At 32.3% G+C, this 17,796-nt stretch overlaps 1 protein-coding gene across 3 annotated transcripts in view; it reads left to right on the top strand.

Annotated features, from left to right (window-relative positions):
- The window catches only part of LOC115212089 (sortilin-related receptor), a 120,914-nt gene that overhangs the window by 62,789 nt on the left and 40,329 nt on the right, over nucleotides 1–17,796 (top strand). For 2 of the 3 annotated variants that reach the window (XM_036503360.1, XM_029780919.2), the window contains exons 6-17: nucleotides 1,462–1,563; nucleotides 1,978–2,147; nucleotides 3,028–3,226; nucleotides 6,383–6,412; nucleotides 8,833–9,021; nucleotides 10,340–10,428; nucleotides 11,663–11,838; nucleotides 12,999–13,200; nucleotides 14,009–14,134; nucleotides 14,891–14,973; nucleotides 16,601–16,773; nucleotides 17,112–17,338. In XM_036503360.1, the coding sequence (XP_036359253.1) occupies nucleotides 1,462–1,563; nucleotides 1,978–2,147; nucleotides 3,028–3,226; nucleotides 6,383–6,412; nucleotides 8,833–9,021; nucleotides 10,340–10,428; nucleotides 11,663–11,838; nucleotides 12,999–13,200; nucleotides 14,009–14,134; nucleotides 14,891–14,973; nucleotides 16,601–16,773; nucleotides 17,112–17,338 (1,766 nt within the window). The remainder of the gene's footprint in view (nucleotides 1–1,461; nucleotides 1,564–1,977; nucleotides 2,148–3,027; nucleotides 3,227–6,382; nucleotides 6,413–8,832; nucleotides 9,022–10,339; nucleotides 10,429–11,662; nucleotides 11,839–12,998; nucleotides 13,201–14,008; nucleotides 14,135–14,890; nucleotides 14,974–16,600; nucleotides 16,774–17,111; nucleotides 17,339–17,796) is intronic. The other variant, XM_029780920.2, reaches the window with a different exon arrangement.

Genomic DNA, 17,796 nt, shown 5'->3' with positions numbered 1-17,796 from the left:
ACTTTTTAGTATCTAAACTGGTCACATGTGACCCAAATATTGTATCTGTGTTTAAAGTGGCCAGATCTGACCTCCCACGTCTATGTCCTTCTAAAAATAAGCAATCACATCATCGCTGTTTCAAAGCTACAAGATAATGCATTATTAATGAAAAAGAATGCAAATAAGCATTACATTTTACAATCTGAATGTTAACTAATCTCTTAATCCTTTTGATATCAATACACCTGACTCTACTTCTAGATCTATGATGCAAAGTCTCCCATTAAAAATGTTCATATCTAAATTAAAACCTTCTCTCTTTATTTTCTTGAAGAACACCTCTCAGTTGCATTCTGAATATTACTTAATAAAGTTAATTTGCAAATTACCTACAAATTTGTCATTATTTTCAAAATGAACTGAAATACCTAGGCATTGTATTTCATTAGAAATATTCTCATGAAAGTATTAAGATATTCTACTGAATTTCAAGTAGTATCATCTGCATCACCATCATCGATTTAAAATTTACTTTTCCCTGCTAGCATGGGTCAGACAAAACTTATTGAGGCGGGTTTCTCTATGACTGGATACCCTTTCTGTTGCCAACTCTCACCTATTTCCAAGCAAAATAATACTTCCCTAGTCCTCTGAACAATAAACAGCTCAGTGTCTGAACATATTATCACAGAAGATATATATATACTGTTTGCATGAATATGATGACTGTTTACAATTAGTATGTGCATGTGAAATATACACATATATGTATATATATATGTGCATGTATGTGTGTGTGTGTGTATATATATATATATATACACACACACATATATACACATACATATATATATGAGGATATTATTGTTTTAAATAGTGGTTTAGCAGGTATAAAAAGCTTATAACAGTACAAAATTTCAATTAATAATTAAGGGTACTAGTAAACAGTACCACCATGCTGACATAAAAGTCAAACTGACCAAACCAAATGTTATCACTAAACACAAAGGTGAAATTGGGCAAACAAATAAAGACCCTAAGAACCACATCCCAATAATAAAATAAAAAAATCGAAAGCCAGACATACCTAGATCACCTGTTATCTGAGTATGTCTGGCTTTCAATTTTTTTTTTTTTTTTCATTATTGGGATGGGATTCTTGAATTGTAAAAGTTTGGTAAAGATGGACTTTAAACCTGGGATGCTGATGAATAGAGAATATATCTTAGAAGAGGATAACCAGTACTAATAAATTCTCAGTCTTTATATGTTATTCAGGGCATCTGAAATTAGTCAGATGGTTTACATTTTAATTTCCAATAATATCTCTCTTCATTACTACTTATAGTCATTGTAAGACTATATAAGTTGTTGCATTTAGCAAGTTGTAATAGTTTCTAAAGTTTTATGTATGTTAATCATTGACTATTTGCTGTTTGATTTGGACTCATGAATTTTCTATATCTTTGTTAATTTCAGCGTTATTTTGGATCATCTCATCCTTTTCATCTCCAATTATGGGTTTCTCGCAATGGTGGTGAATTCAAACTGGCCCAGTTCTGGCCTCAAATGAACAATATGGTAAATGTTACTTATTTTATTCATTATCTCATAGACAACTTTAGAGAGAATTCTAGAGAAATGAACTGAAAGAAAATAAATTTAACCAAACATCAATCTTTCAACATTTTAGGTTATAGTTAAAAGGTAATGTTTATTTTATGGTATTCCTTCATACTTCATAAAATTAATCGAGTGCATGCATGTATGAGTATTTGTTTACTAGACATCCCCTGCAGCATTTAATGGAAGTAAGAGAGATAGCAAAAGACAGGGCAGCTCTGCTTTTCTTATTTGTTTTCCTTGTTTTTTCTCTTTTTTTTTATGTGTATTTTGAATGATGTTACTAATACTGTTCATTTATTTTTATAATTGGCATCAGTGAAATACATGTACTGAAATATTCACATAAAAATTTGACATTTTTTTTTTCAGGACTACTACATAGCTGATGCATCTGAAGACCAAGTTTTTGTATGTGTTAACCATCATAATTATCTGAGCAATCTATTTGTTTCTGATGTCAACGGGATCAAGTTCTCTTTATCCCTTGAAAGAATTATATACTTCAAGCCTAAAGGTCCAAATAAAGACACATGGCTAAGGTAATTTCCTGTTCTTCTTCTGCCTTTTCCTCTTCTTATTTCATCATCTGTGTTATCTTATGAAATTCAGCTATAAAAGTACTAAGGACAGATTCTTTGGTTTACCAGATTATATATTCTGTAATAACTAGTGCATGCCTGTAATGCCATCATTATGTTTGAGTTGATGAATACTGCCATAATCCTTGTCTTCAGTTCATCTTGGTGTTACAAAGAGGTTTTTGGTCTCTTGCTCAACTGTGCCCCACACATAATAATCAAGGGGGTTGCAGTCTGGGGAGTTAGGTGACCAGATGTTAGGAGTGATGTGGTTGCAGAAATTGTCTGACAGCCATGACTCGGTTCTCCTGCTTGTGTGGCATGGTGCAGAGTCCCATTGCCAGACATAGTGTCTTCCAGCAGCCACCCTCTTGACCTAGAGTAACACTACCTCCTCCAGGCACTTGATGTAGACCTCTGTGTTGAGTCTGAGGCTGTATGGGAAGACGAATGGAGGTATAATGTCGCCATCACTAGTGATCACTCCAAACACCATGATGTTGACTGGATGTTTGATTTTTATCACTCTCAGTACATGCACTGTCCTCTGATTGGCACCCAAACATTCTGAAATGTTTGTTTTGGAGCTTCTGGCATGAATGCCAAGCAGTACAGCATGTTGTTTTCAAATTTCTGGCAGAGTGAATTGCATCATGGAGCTGTTTTTCTCTCACAGACAGTTCCCAACTGACCCTATCATACTGTGTAGTCAACAAAATCAAAAACAAAGAATGCACATGCACAAAATTAAAAATATAAAAAGGTGACAATTTACCCATTGTACCCTGTATATGTATATATATGTGCACGTTTTTTAAAACTATTCATTTCTATTTTCTAGTGTTTATGCAGATAAATCATTTGCTGATATTCACAAAGTGAAAGGTGTACGTGGTGTTTATATTGCTTCACAATTCATGAACAACTCCTTTAATGTTGATAACCAAATTAGCTTGATAACATTTAATAAAGGGGGCACTTGGCGTCCTCTGTTGGCTCCTGAAAAAACCAGAGATGGAACAGTTTTAAACTGCTCTGTTGTAAGTAAGAATTTCCATTTTTTAATGTTTAGCTAATTATCCACAATATTTTTATTGTTAAAACTGAAAATAATGTTTGGTCAGATTTGGCTTCTGAGAGGAGAGTATGTTGCCAAGAATGACAATAACCTATGAAAAAGACTCACAGAATAGTACTGTTGTTGGTGATGGTTATTAATATATCAATGTGAATTGAAGAACGATTTTCAGTGGTAGCTCTTGTCTGTTATTTATAGCTGCCTTTTTTATCTTGTAAAATGTAAAATGTCTTTACTTAGAGGAGATATCACATTGTCATGCAATTAATAATGTTTGAGATTCGTTTCTTGTAATTCAGTGTGGACTACATTCTTTACTCTCTTTGCCCACTAGAATTGCTTTTCTAAGAAGAATTTAACAAGGCAGACAAGAACATATAAAGCTAATTAATGACTGAAAGTTTATTAGTTAGATCAGTCATGGCCAACCAGCAGTCCAAGGGACTTTTTTTAATGGCCTACCTAACAAAATATTACCCTGAATTTTTATTTTAGTAGTGCAGCCTGCCTGATGATGAGCCATGTCTCATGCAGCTTGCTTCTTGAGAAATGTTACCCATGTCTGAGTTAGATTTTATCATTAGCAATATGCAGTACTTGTTTACTTCTGATAACATACATGAAAAATAAGAAAAATCAATGTAATGTTGCTCACATGATTGTGTAACTAGTATTAAAAAGATTATCATCCTTCTATAAAACCCTTTTTTTTTTGTTGTTGTGGCTTAGTCAAAGGGGGGTGGGCAGTGTTCATGATCTTTGCAGGTCCTTTGAGACTGGTGATGGGAGAAAGGGAATCAGAAATCATGGCCAATATGTTTCTGTTTCTGTTAACTGATTTTTTAAAAAAATCTATGTAAATAGCCCAGCTGAAAATTTGTAACCAAGACTGGGCCTACCAACAAATAGCTAGGCCTTTTGAGGAGTTACAGGACCAGGCCTCTGCAGAAAAGTTATTTTAACTTCTTCCTTTTAATAAATTGTGACATTATGCAAGGATATTGCAGCTGGAGACATTGCATTAAGGTATAGAATTATTCTCAGAACAGAAGCCTGGTTTGATTGTTTGCGACAGAATAGACTCTGCCAAAGGCATCCAAAGGATAAGTTGCATTGTTGAACCAGGTTAGATTATCAAAATCTAACTACCAAGAAAATCAAGAGGCAAAAGTGCTCCAGCATGGCCACAGTTCTAGGATTGAAACATATAAAAGAATGAATAATAAATAATAAAAATACACAAAATAAAAAATTAAATAAACTGAGAAAGGAATTTGTTTGCACATACCTTTGAATATTTATAGATGCAATACCACCATTACTTACAGTCGAGCTTATCTTCCACAGCAGCCAATACAAGAGGGTTTATGTACAATTTACATATATCTGTAGATTCAGTTTTTGAGCAGTAGCAAAATATAAACATTTCCAAATTTAACCAAACTATCTTAGTTTTAGTAATAATAGCTAAAATAATGCACATAAAGACTCTTTGAGCCTAAAATGTTCTTGCAAAAAAAAATACCTGATGATGATGATGATGATAATGCTGGTGATGATTTCATTCTCTATTTATGTATTACCAGTTATTAAGAGATAGATTTTCTTTGAATGTCTTCTTTGTATTAGTTGGTAGATGCATCTTTGAAGTGTTCCTTATATTGTCTGATAGCATTAACATCAGTAATTCAGTGTTTAATAAAAGAATAGCATCATCTCTTGTATCCTCAAAATTTTATAAGGCACTTAACATAAGTGAATCACCAAAGAGGGATTTGAAGGGGCTACTCCCTGTACTTGAGTGTAAATTGATAAGATACGTGATTTCCTAATGAAATCAAATGATAATAGTGCTAAAGAATTATCTAGCAATACTAAACAACAACTACCCTTGTTAAGAGCTTTCAAAGGAACTTCTGAGTTTTATCTCTTATATCTGTTTATCTCATACTCTTATGAGATAAACAGAAGTAAATAGAAGTGGTCTGAAAAATGTTTGACTTTGGAAATACTTTAGCAAGATAAAATAACACAAAAAAATTATTTATAAAAAAAAGTCAAGGAGTTAGGTTAATTCTAATTCCATATCTTCCTTTAAACACTAGTTATTATCTATTACAAGCCTTCATTTATTTAATAATTTTCATCATGAATCTTAACCACATAAAAATCCATGAAGTTATAATCATTGTGTCTTTTTAAAGCATGCATATGTTTTTTTGTTGTAATGTTATAAAAGAGTTAATTTCCCCCCTCTAAATTTCAATGGATATTTAAATGAATGAAAAAAAAAATTGAAGAAGCTGTTTTGTAATCTTTGTTTGAATGTCTTTTTTTGTTTTTGTTTTAAATCACTTTGGATGTTTCCCCCCACCACTTTAGTTCTTACAATTTTGTTTAATAGTTTTTTTGTCTGTCTAAATATTTTCATTTTTCATTAAAAAATGTCTATGTGTCACTCTCTTTGTCTCTAGTAGAATGGTTATATTTACTACATATGACGATTATACATAGAGAGCCTCTAATATGGTTGAAAAACTTGTTAGAAGAAGCAACCCCACCCCCAATCAACTCACACATTACTGTCTTACAAAGTAAGGCCTCATTAGATAATGTAGTTCTTGATAATTCTAAAAATGATGAGGTGGTCATGTCTGGGATACCTTTGATATTTGGTCTGTTCAATGAGAATTGACCTGGGGTTGAACAACAAAATAACAACAATCGTACCAACTGAAAATTTAACTGTAAAATGAAGAAGCCTTAAATATAATGGCAGCATAGCTAAAATGGAAATCATTGATTTAATATAATGTTTTGTCTCAGTGGAACTAATAAGCTTATTGTTTATCTATCCATGGGCATGTCTTAGAGTTGAAAAGTTCCCTTTTTTTTAGTTATTAAATACATCTCTTCTCACTCCTTTAGAGTAAGGTAAAATGGTTAAGGTTTATCATTATCATGTCCACAATTATCATTTCTTCCGTCATTATTACTTCTTTAATTATGGTTAATAACTTGCAGGTGAGTTGTTTATAAGTAAACATTATGTTGTAAAAAAAAAAAAAGGAAACTACATAACTTATTTTCACCTATTTTTATTCATTTCTTTGTGTAGTCATTTTACACTCACTGGTTTAGAAAGAAGGTAATTCTTTCCATTTAGATCATCTTTGCATGACAATGATTATAAAAAAAAAACAACAGCATGACTTTCCATCCCTGCATATGAAGCTATTTCAGTGCTCTATAGATATATTCAGATACAGTTGTAAATCTTGTAAGGTTGTTCTATCTAACCCCTTAACTATACCAGTCAACATTTCAATTTGCTGCTAAAATCTCAGTTGATAGCTTACTTGCAAAACATTAGTTTTGAATGCTCTATCTTCATACTGCATGAAGATAGAATTTTGCGTATGTAAAATTCTGCATGTGTTTTGTTCAATTCTTTTGTTTTTGTTTTCATTTTTTCCTGGCTAAAATTAATATTGCCTGCTAGTTTATTCTGGGATATTGCATCTATATGTTTCATTTACCAAGGAGTTTGATTTCACTGATTTAATACCCTTAAAACCAAAATAAAACATTGAAGATTACTTGAAAAAAAAAAACTTTTTAAATACCATTATAAATCTTATTGCTTGTTTGTTTTTGTTGTTTTAAAAACAATTGAGACTCAAACTGAAAATTATTTCCTGTTTGGTATTATATATTGCTTTCAGTAATTTTTATTTACAAATAAAATCCTGCATGATTCTTTCCAATTGAAAACATTTTTCAGAATTGCTTTAACAATTTACATAGGTTTCTGTAAATAATTCTAACTTTGCTGTTATCAACAGAATTAACCATTTTGTTACCATATTCCTTTTGAGATATTTTGTGTTTGTTTCAATTAATTTTAAATATAACAAAGAATTTAGTAAAACAATTTTGGTATTACGTTTAAATATTTGTTGTGCAAGATTTTTTATGTGAAGTCGTGTGTTGAAACAGATATTGTTATATTTCGGAATGGTCATATTGCCAGTTTAGCCAATAAAAACACACGCACTATATATTTGGTGTTATTTTGCTTCAGTGATATTTATTTATTTTTTTGGTATTATTAAGCTAGTGTTAGGAACATAAGTTAAGACCAAATTCTAGTGGAAAATTTTAACTCAGAACTTTTGAATTTGTACTACAGAGCCAGGGGTGGTCTCAGGCAGGCTCATATCAAAAGAGTTAAGCAAACATGACTAACATTCAGAAATAATGTCCTCATAGTCTAATAGTTAGGCTGTTGTCTAGAGATAGCTGCTTTTGCTATTTTAATTTTAAGATCAAGGTATCTTCTTTTATTGGGCAAGTCATAGTTATCAACCTTGAAAGTTTTAAAAACTTTTAGAAATAATGTAGCAAATAATAAACATGAAAAGGAAGGGTTATAGTGTAATTAAAGCAACCTAATCAAGTATGTACTGATACTCAAATTATGTATGTTACTGATACTCAGATAATGAATAAGGAAGGTATTTTGAATTAGATGATTATACAGATGACTCATTAAAATGACAGACATGTACAAAACTTTACTTTTTCATCAACAACTTTCAGTGGCTATAATACAAGGAAACATGACTTGTATAAGGAACAGCATACAACCCACACAATATTTGTTTGTGGGTGGAAATTCTCTAATTAAAGAAAGTATATATTTATAAAATGTGTCTCAGTCAATTTGACACTAAATAGTGAAAGTAATGTCAGGACAGCAGTGGTATAACAGAATTGGTGAAGCTTCTTGCAGTATTTAGTTACAATCCTTTTTATACAAAGAACACTGCATGAAAATCTCAGATAAAGCTTTCAGAACTACATAGCAGTAAGCTACAAGTGACCTAGAACTTACAAGTTATATATAGCATACACATTTTGTAAATATTTTTGTCACTAAATGCCACTAGAATAAAAAGTTATTGTAGAACTATTTAAATATGAAAAAACTAAAATTATTTACATTAGCTCATTTCTTTTTACAGCAAGGCTTTTAAAAAAATGCGATAATTATGTCTTCATTATAACTGACTCAGATTTTCTAAAAGATACCATGTTGTGCATTAATATTAGTATAAATTGCTAAATAAATATTTAGCAAAGACACTAGTAACAGTTAGTCTTGAAACAGCTTTATGGGAAATTCTGTTTATTTTTCCATGTATGTATACAAACTAGATGTTTTTACATTAGATCAGGGGTCCCCAAACTTTTTAGAGCATCGACCCCTTCATGGAATCTTTGACCTCTCATCGACCCCACAGGCATGTACAAGAAAATAAATAAATAATAATCAAATAGATGTGCATTTATCAACCCCTTGAATAGTCCCATCAACTCCCAGGGGTCGATATCGACCATTTTGGAGACCCCTGCATTATTAGATCATACTTTTATAGTGAGATTTAAAACCAAACTGTAGGTATTGTACTTGTCTAAGGCCTTTTTTTAATGGCTCAACTAAAACCTCGTAATTTTTATTTGTATTACAAAACTTATATTACATCCATTTTTTTTATTTTGCAGTGGCTTCATTGTTCTTTGCATGTAAGCCAAGAACTTGAACATCTTTATCCCAATAGTCATTCTCAGCCAATCCTCTCAAGAGAATCAGCACCAGGACTTATAATTGCTGCTGGTACTGTTGGTAGTCGTATCAAACAGTATAACCAAAATGTATTCCTGTCAGTAGATGCTGGCCTTACTTGGCATGAGGTGAGAAAGTAATCTTATTTTTCTTGCTCTAAAATGCATGCACACACATACACACACACATTTTGAGAGCAATAAAAATGTGTGAAGAAATTTTTTTTTAACCTTCCCCATCTTACTTGTTTTGTAGAAGTTACATGTATTTTATAAAAATAATTTAACCCTGCTTATGAATTAATAGCTCAAATTTTGGGGTTCTAAATTTGTTGCTGGTGCTCTGAATGAGGTCTCAAAAGTTTCATTTGCTCTGTCACAGTAATGTTAATTTATGAAATGCTGAAGTTGCTACACACTGAGTAAAAGTTCTCAGGAAATAACAGCTATTATTTAAAGTAGCCACTTTAATGAAATCACTTGTGCCAGCCAAGAAATATAAACTACCAACAGGTAATTTAGAATAAATTACATGCAATGAGTTCTTGTCAAACTATCAGGTCATCCCATAAGTTCTGTCTGATTTTACCTTTTTTAAAATTGAATGAAATTTTATAGTATTTTAGAATGTCTAATAGAATTAAAAATTATTTTTATGCATTTGTGTACATTTAAACTAATTAAATATTATTTTACAGAATAATAGAATTAAAATTTCTTTGATTAAAACCCTTTCTAACATAGTAGTATCCAAAGAGTATTTGAGGCACATAATCAAATGTTGAATGCCATAAACAATGGCTTGGTAAAAGGGAAAAAGTTCAGCCACAACCAAGAAGGGAACTTCATGGGAAAAGGTTCTTCTCTCTATCTGGTGGGATTGCAAAGGAGTAATTCACTTTAAATTATTACCACCTAATACAACAATCAATGCTCAAGTCTACTGTCAGCAATTAGGGCATTTGAACCAAGCTTTGAAGAAGAAAAGACCCACTTTAGGGAATCGTGAAGGAGTGATGTTTCATCAGGACAATGCGTGACCCCACACTGCAAAGATCACATCACAGAAGATCAAAGAGCTTGGTTGGGAAAAAAATTCCTCATCCACCTTATTCTCCCAACCTTGTTCCTTCAGACTACCATTTGTTTCATAGTTTACAGAATCATTTAGGAGACATAACTTTCACAAGTCAGGAGGAGGTCAAAACTGACATTTCAGAGTTCTTCACTTTGAAACCAAAAGAGTTTTACATTGATAGGATTAAAATAGATGGAAGGAAGTCATAGATAATCAGGGAAAGTACATTGATGATTAAATTTCAATTCAATATAACATTTGATCACTTGTTTTCTTTATTCAAAATTTGTAGAGAACTTATGAGATGACCTGATATCTTATTTTGTTTTTAATGTTCACTTAGCAATGTGTGTACTTTTTTCTTTATAGATCTTACTGGACAAGCATTATTTCATCTTTGGGGACCATGGTGGACTTATTGTGGCCATTAAGCAGTCTGCACTTACAGACACAATACTGTACGTAAACAGTTTCTTTTTAATATTCACATGTCAATGTTCAACGTTTTGTTCTTTGGTTGCATAAGCTTATACATATTTGTACATACTGTCTTACTTTAACTGTATAAATTACCTATAAGTGAGTATGTGCTAGATTCTGTTTAACTGAAGTTATATTCTAACCCTAAACTTACAGTGTGGTAACCTCTTAATTTATACTCAAACTCCAATGAGGTTGGTATTGGTTTGTGGCCACAAGACTTATGTAGTAAAATCAGTAAAGAGAGTACAGTGAATTTGCCATGGGGAATGGAAAATCCAACATTTTGTTCAGAGTCCTTTTCCAGGGAAAAGTTGACAGGAGAGAAATTGAGAGACATCTTCTTAGTTAAAATAAAAATAAATAAATAACCTTTTATTGTATGTGTAGATTTGGCTTTCACTTTATGCATGCAGTTTTCCTTTACTTTCTTATGAAATGATACCTAAACAGCCATAAGCACATTCTAGTGTGTGTTAGCTCCATATAGTGGCATCTTTCAATAGATAACCTCAGTGATTTAATTATTTATTAAACATGCTAATTTTTCACAGCCACAACATTGTACATCTGCTAAGTACCTGGAAAAATATGCTTCACTGAGGTCTAATAATATACCCTGTCCACTCCTTTTCAGTTTAAATAGCAATTGATATTATAGATATTCACTGATATCTGTCTTGTTAAAAATTATAGGCCTTTTAAACATGCTCTTTGGAAGAAATTTTTCTTCCAATAAAAAATTTAGGCCTTTTCATTTTTAGATTATTTAATCTAAGAGTATTTTCTGCCACTGTGTTGAAAATGTCCAAGTTACACAAGAATATTATATGCAATAATTTTTATACAGATATTCATTTTTACAATCATATTGAAAAAGATTTTTTTTTTAAATCACTTTTGAGAAAACCATCTTCTTTTGACACTATAATGTCATACATCTTTTTACCTACGAACAGCAATGAAAAATATACCAAATATCATTATATTAGAAAATGATTAATTTTATTTGTTTTATTTTAGACATTATTTGTATATTTATTTGAAAATGTCATCACACTTACATTAACAACTTGATTGCAGAGACTGGCCTGGAATATATCCAGGACCGAGGTGTGTGGCGAGTGGACTTTGTTGCCTCGACCTGGGTTGGAAGCTGGCCTTTTAAAAAAAAAAGAAATTATTTATTTGTTTATTTATTTTACATACCAGTTATTCCTGGAACAATGGTGAAACCTGGACATCATTAAAATTTACTGACCGAAAGATTTGGGTGTATGGTTTATTGACTGAACCAGGTGAAAAAACCACAGTGTTTTCAATTTTTGGATCATATGCAGAAAAACACGAGTGGCTAATTGTTCAAGTCAATCTGAGCTCTATCTTCAGTAAGTATATTTTTTATCACCTTTATTAATTTCTGTTTCAGTACAGTTTCAAAAAAATACATCAGTATCTATTATTGAACTACACTTTAAATCTCTGTTTACAATGAATCTCTTGCTGTTTTTAATAGAAGCTAATATGTCCAATGTATAATTTTAAATGTTGTTCTCCAGGTCAGCCTTGATTTAGCTGACTTATGATTGAAGGCATTCCAATATTAACCATCTTCTTCCCCCTCGCCAATTATAATGTCTTTTTTGAAGATGGTAGGATGTAATTTGAGGTTGGTTTTGGCTACTATTTCCAGTAGATCAAGAAATTACATTGAGGTTGAGGAACGCAAGAGCAATGTGAGAAGGCAACCAATTCCAGAGAGATGCAGTGTTTAATACTGAGACTGGGGTGATGCACTCTAAGGATGTAGATGCAGCAGCTGCATCAAGTGGGCTGTCATTGGAGGCTAATGTAGAGTTTTGCAAGAGGAATAGATTGCCTAGGCTATGATTTCAGGGAGATTTGGTTGCTAGTTCAAGCAGGTCAATCAACCATGTAAAGTTTCCATTGTTTGTTTCAATCAGTTCATAGCTGTTTAGACCAACGTCAGCTCTTATAAAACAGACTGATGATAAAAAGCATTCTATCCTTGACCATCCTCTCAATGTGGCTGCAATACTAGTAGTTTAAGTCTATTTGCAAAAGCTGTCAACCCACCATTAACTCAACTAGTAATTGTCCCTTACCCATGCTTGATCTGATTATTTAATCAACTGAACATCATAATTACTCTTCTATGCTCATAACTCTACTGAACATTGTTGGTGTTTTCTTGCAATTTCTCAATATTCTCCTTTCACAAATAGCTCAAAGCTGAAAGCACATGCTGGTCTTCTTATCTTTATGTTTTCAAAATATATGAAAACATACATACTTATGCAGATATATTCACATGTAAAGACACACAACTGCAGATATGTATAGGTGCTCAATTACACATGCTCAAGTATGCACCACACCCTCTTTATCTCTCTCTCTCTCCTTCCTCTCTCTCTGTGCCTCTCTCATTAATGTATTAATATAGGTATGAAAGTTTTTGAACAATTCAGCCCTTTGCTATCTGTAATTTATAGTCAAACTGTAATTTCTTTTTTAATTTCATCCTCAGAGTCTGTTTGCAGCAAGGAAGATTACAAACAGTGGTCTTTGTCTGATACTCTGAAAGAAACTGAAGGAATCAGGGGGTGTCTATTAGGAAGGAAAGATATCATTGAAAAACGTGTCCCACATGCAAAATGTTACAATGGAGAAGAATACATACGTCCAATAATTACAAAGAATTGCACTTGTACAAGGGAAGATTTTGAATGGTTTGTATGCAATTTGGTATTCAGTATTTCATTCAAAAATACATTTTGTATTCAACTTATTTAATACAAGATGCAGCATGTATTAAATGAGTTGTTAAATCTATTACATTATTAGTTGTTTTATTTCATTATTTCTTATTTGGGATACAGTATCATTCCATGTGTACTATATTGTGCATTTCAAGACTGGCAACAAGAAAGTGTGGAGTGGGAAATAACTTGCTTGTTTAATAAATTCTTCCTCACTTACAATGTTCCAGTGTGAACCTACCATTGGCACACATCTTTGTTTCTTTTATCATTCAGGTGGCAGAAACAGTAGGAGCTGTACTGAATGTCATAGAGTGTTTTAGTTTTGTCTTTATGAGCCTGACATTACTTTTTCTTTTCCATCAATAATTTAAAATATCAAACTAGAATCAATTAAGTTGACTGTACACCTTAAACCTCAAATTTTGATTGTAATCAAAATAAGTTCACTACACAACTGTAAATATTATTTTTTTCTTACATTTGAGAGGAAAAATATCTTTCACTTTAAGTGTTCTTGTGTCTCACTCAATATTCATACATTGCCCCACCACCCGTCAGTGTGTCTCTGGCTCTCTTCTCTATCTTCATTTTTCATGCATATAACTAAATCTATAGTATATATATATATATATATATATATATATATATATATATATATATATATATATATATATATATATATATATAATGATGATGATGATGATGATATATATATATATATATGGTGATGATAGTGATGATGCTACATGTATGTTATTTTTATTTCCACTTTCAGTGATTATGGCTTTAAATTAAGATCTCGACACAGCCTGACCTGTGAAACTGATCCCAATTCAGACCTTGATATACATAAAATACCAAGTCCTTGCTATCCTGGAACCTACTATTCTTACACCAAAGGGTTTGTACTTATATTTTTAAATTGAAATTTAAGCATACACAATATACAATAGAACCTCGCAGTACCAGTGCTCCATTGTACAAGTAATTTGCTGTACGAGCCAAGACTTGTGCAAATTTTTGTCTTGAAGTACGAGTGGGAATCCACAATACAAGCACACAAATCATCCCATCTTTAAGGTAATTCAGTTAATAAAACCAGTTTGCATATTTCTTTTGCATTCTCTTTTTTTATAATTGCCATTTCACTTGTAACTACACCTTTTATTTCAAAACCCATAAAAAATTATTTTTGAGTGGTTTTGTGGGGCTGGAAACGCTTAATTATATTTTGATTAATTTCAATGAGGAAAATTGGTTTGTAAAATGAGTAAATCATAAGACAAGCTTGGTCATGGAACAAACTAAACTCGTACTGTGAGGTATCACTGCATTTTGTTTCGCTTTTTTACATTCTGTCCACTGGGAAATATTTTCTCATCTGTTTTATTTTTGAAAAATTGAGATTAAACAGTGGTCTTATGTATTTAATTACTCAGAAATTATTAGATTGTATGTGCCATCCCCATTCCCAATAACAATCTCTCTCTCTCTCTCTCTCTCTCTCTCTGCACATACACACAAACACCTTATACATTGATGTCTATTTACAAATTCACTCCTAACTCTACTAAATACATTTATGTTATTTCATTCCCCCTTGCTTTCCCTTATCAACTAAGATGTGTGCATAACTATTTTATTTGTGTTTTGCCAGTTACCGTCGTATTGCTGGTGATAGCTGCAAAGGTGGAATGGAGGCAATATATGCCCCACAAATGAATTCTTGTCCAGTCAAAGGTAATACAACTTTTCTTTGTATGAAATAAACTTCAAGTGCTAAGAAGCATTTGGGTTACTGTTTTTAATCATCCCACATGACTTCAGCTAGCCTTGTCTAAATAGACTGGTGACACCATAGTAATAAATCATGTAAAGTATAATAAAGTAAATCTCAAATTTTTTCTTAATGACATAGCTATGACTGTATATGTTTGAAAAGCCTGCTTCCCAACCTCATAGTTCTGGGTTCAGTCCCAACACATGGTACTTTGCGCAAGCTGACCAAAGGTTTGTGAGAGGATTTGGTTGATAGTAAATGAAAGAAGCCCGTGATGAATGACACTACTTGTATGACAGTGACAGTCATTTACAACTATCATTCAATGTCAAGACAAAGAGACATAAACATTCAGCCCCCATGCATCTACATATATATTTGTGCATGTGTGTGTGTGTGTGTGTGTGTATGTATGTGTATATATATATATATATATATATATATATATATATATATATATATATATCATCCTAGGCTTTAAATGATGATGATGGGTAGTGGAGTATGTTTGTGTCTCTGTGTCTTGACCTTGCATGATAGTTGTAAATGATTGTCACTCTCATACAAGCAGTGTTATTCATTTCAATAGTCTACAAAAAAATATTCTACCTTGCTTGGAATTGGGGTGAGAATTGGCAATAGGAAGAGCATCAGCCTGTGAAAAATCTGCCTTAGTAAATTCTGTCCAACCTTGCAAACATGGAAAAGTGGATGTTAAAATGATGATCATGATGATGATTACCATTTTTGGTCGTGGGCTGTTTGTGGAGTGCTGGACTATTATTCAAAGACTAAACAGTATTTGTCTTGAAAACTCCTAAATATCTAACTGTAAATAAAAACCAATTGGAGGTACATTCACTGCTATAAGCAGGTCAACCAAATCCTTGTGAGTGGATTTGATTGAAGGAAACTGAAAGAAGCATGTTATGTACGTATGTATGTATGTATGCATGTATGTGTGTCTGTGCATGTGTGTATGTATATATATATGTGTGTGTGTGTGTATGCGTATGTGTGTGTGTGTGTGTGCTACTGTCTCCCTGCCATGATATCACATGATAGTTGTAAATGAGTATCACTATCATCCAAATAGTGTCCTTTGTTTCTGATCTTTCCTTGGTCATGGAGAAATATTGCTTTACTTGGAAGCAGGTGAGGAAATATTTCTCCATGATCAGTGAAGGCATCTGGCCATAGAAAATCCACTCCAACAAATTCCATTTGACCCATATGAGCATGGTAAAGTGGGCTTTAAAATGATGGTGATGGTTGTTGTGTTTCTTATACATAATTTATATGGACATAGATCTAGCTGAAATATTGAGGCCTGGCAGTTTTGAAATATTTATAGAGTTATGTAGTGAGATGTTAGTAATGTTGTATAATATAGTGTTTTAGACTGTTATACTTCAAGTAAACATTAATTACAGCTTCAGGCTGTAATTTTTTCTAATATTACCAGTCCATGCTGTAAAGTGGTTGGCATTAGGAAGGACATTTTTGTTGTATAGGATATACATGCACACACATACACACACACACATATACATTTATATATACAAGCATTAAATATTTTTATTTCAGAAATTCCTGAATTCCTTTTGTATGCTCAACGCAAAATGATTCATCGATATGAATTTGGCTCCCAGAAAAATGACATCCTTGTACAAAGAGGCATCCTTGATGCTGTAGTTTTTGATTTTGACAAAGAAGACAACTGTATCTACTGGGGAGACTTGGCTCTGAACACTATAACGGTTGGTTTAAATTGCCTTAATAACATTGTGTTTCTTCCTCTCAGTATAGCTATGCTTTTAGTTATCCTCTCTCTTTATTAACTAACTTTCATGTGCTTTTGTTTTTCTCTTATGCTGTCTTTTCTTTTTCCTTTATAATAATTTCTATTATCCTTTACAGTCCATTCATTTCCTCACATTCATGGTCTGTTCCAATTGCTTTTACTCTTGCTAAGATATTATTTAGTAGTCTCGATTCTTCCATTTTTTTTTTTTCTTCTTCTCTCATCTCTTTTCTTCACTTGTCTTTATTTTCATACTCACAAAACCCACTAACTTTCAACATACTCTACTTTCAGAGACTCTGTTTAGATGGAAACCATAGCCTTGAGGTTCTTATTGAAAAAGATGTTTCTGGCATTGAAGGAATGGCCTTTGACTGGAGTTCTGGCAATATCTATTGGATTGATTCTGGGGCTCGCAAGCTCGAAGTGGTGCATAAAACTGGCCGTTTCAGGAGAACACTTCTTAGTGGAAGTGAAAACCTGGATAAACCTCGATCAATTGCTCTTAAACCACACTATGGGTACATATATTTATTATTATTTTAGCAAATGCTTGTGTGAATAACTTACCTGAAATCAATAATTAGTAGATTTCAGATATCTCAAAGATCAATGTGGTCATTGGATATGGGCCATGTGAGAGTAGTGATAACTGTGTTTACCAGGATAAAAAGACATAATTATTACCATAAGAAAACTTTGTATTAAAACAAAAAGGAAATTGTAATGTTAGTTTTGCTAAGTTGTTTTACCTCTCATTAAGTCATATAAATCTGGTCAGCATACTTTCTTAATAGTCAGGTTCCTGTCCAACTTTACAGTTGAATAATTAGTAGCAGCAAGAACATCAAGCTGTAAAGAATACAAATGCTCGAGCAGTATACATATTTAGAAAACTGTCCCACCCATTGATACTGTACATAAATGAATGGTAAAATGCATTCCTAAAAATGTCTTTCCTATGCTCCTTGTATTTATG

The sequence above is a fragment of the Octopus sinensis genome, linkage group LG5 (assembly GCF_006345805.1).
Source record: "Octopus sinensis linkage group LG5, ASM634580v1, whole genome shotgun sequence".
NCBI lineage: Eukaryota > Metazoa > Mollusca > Cephalopoda > Octopoda > Octopodidae > Octopus > Octopus sinensis.
This window is presented reverse-complemented; position numbering and strand designations above follow the sequence as displayed.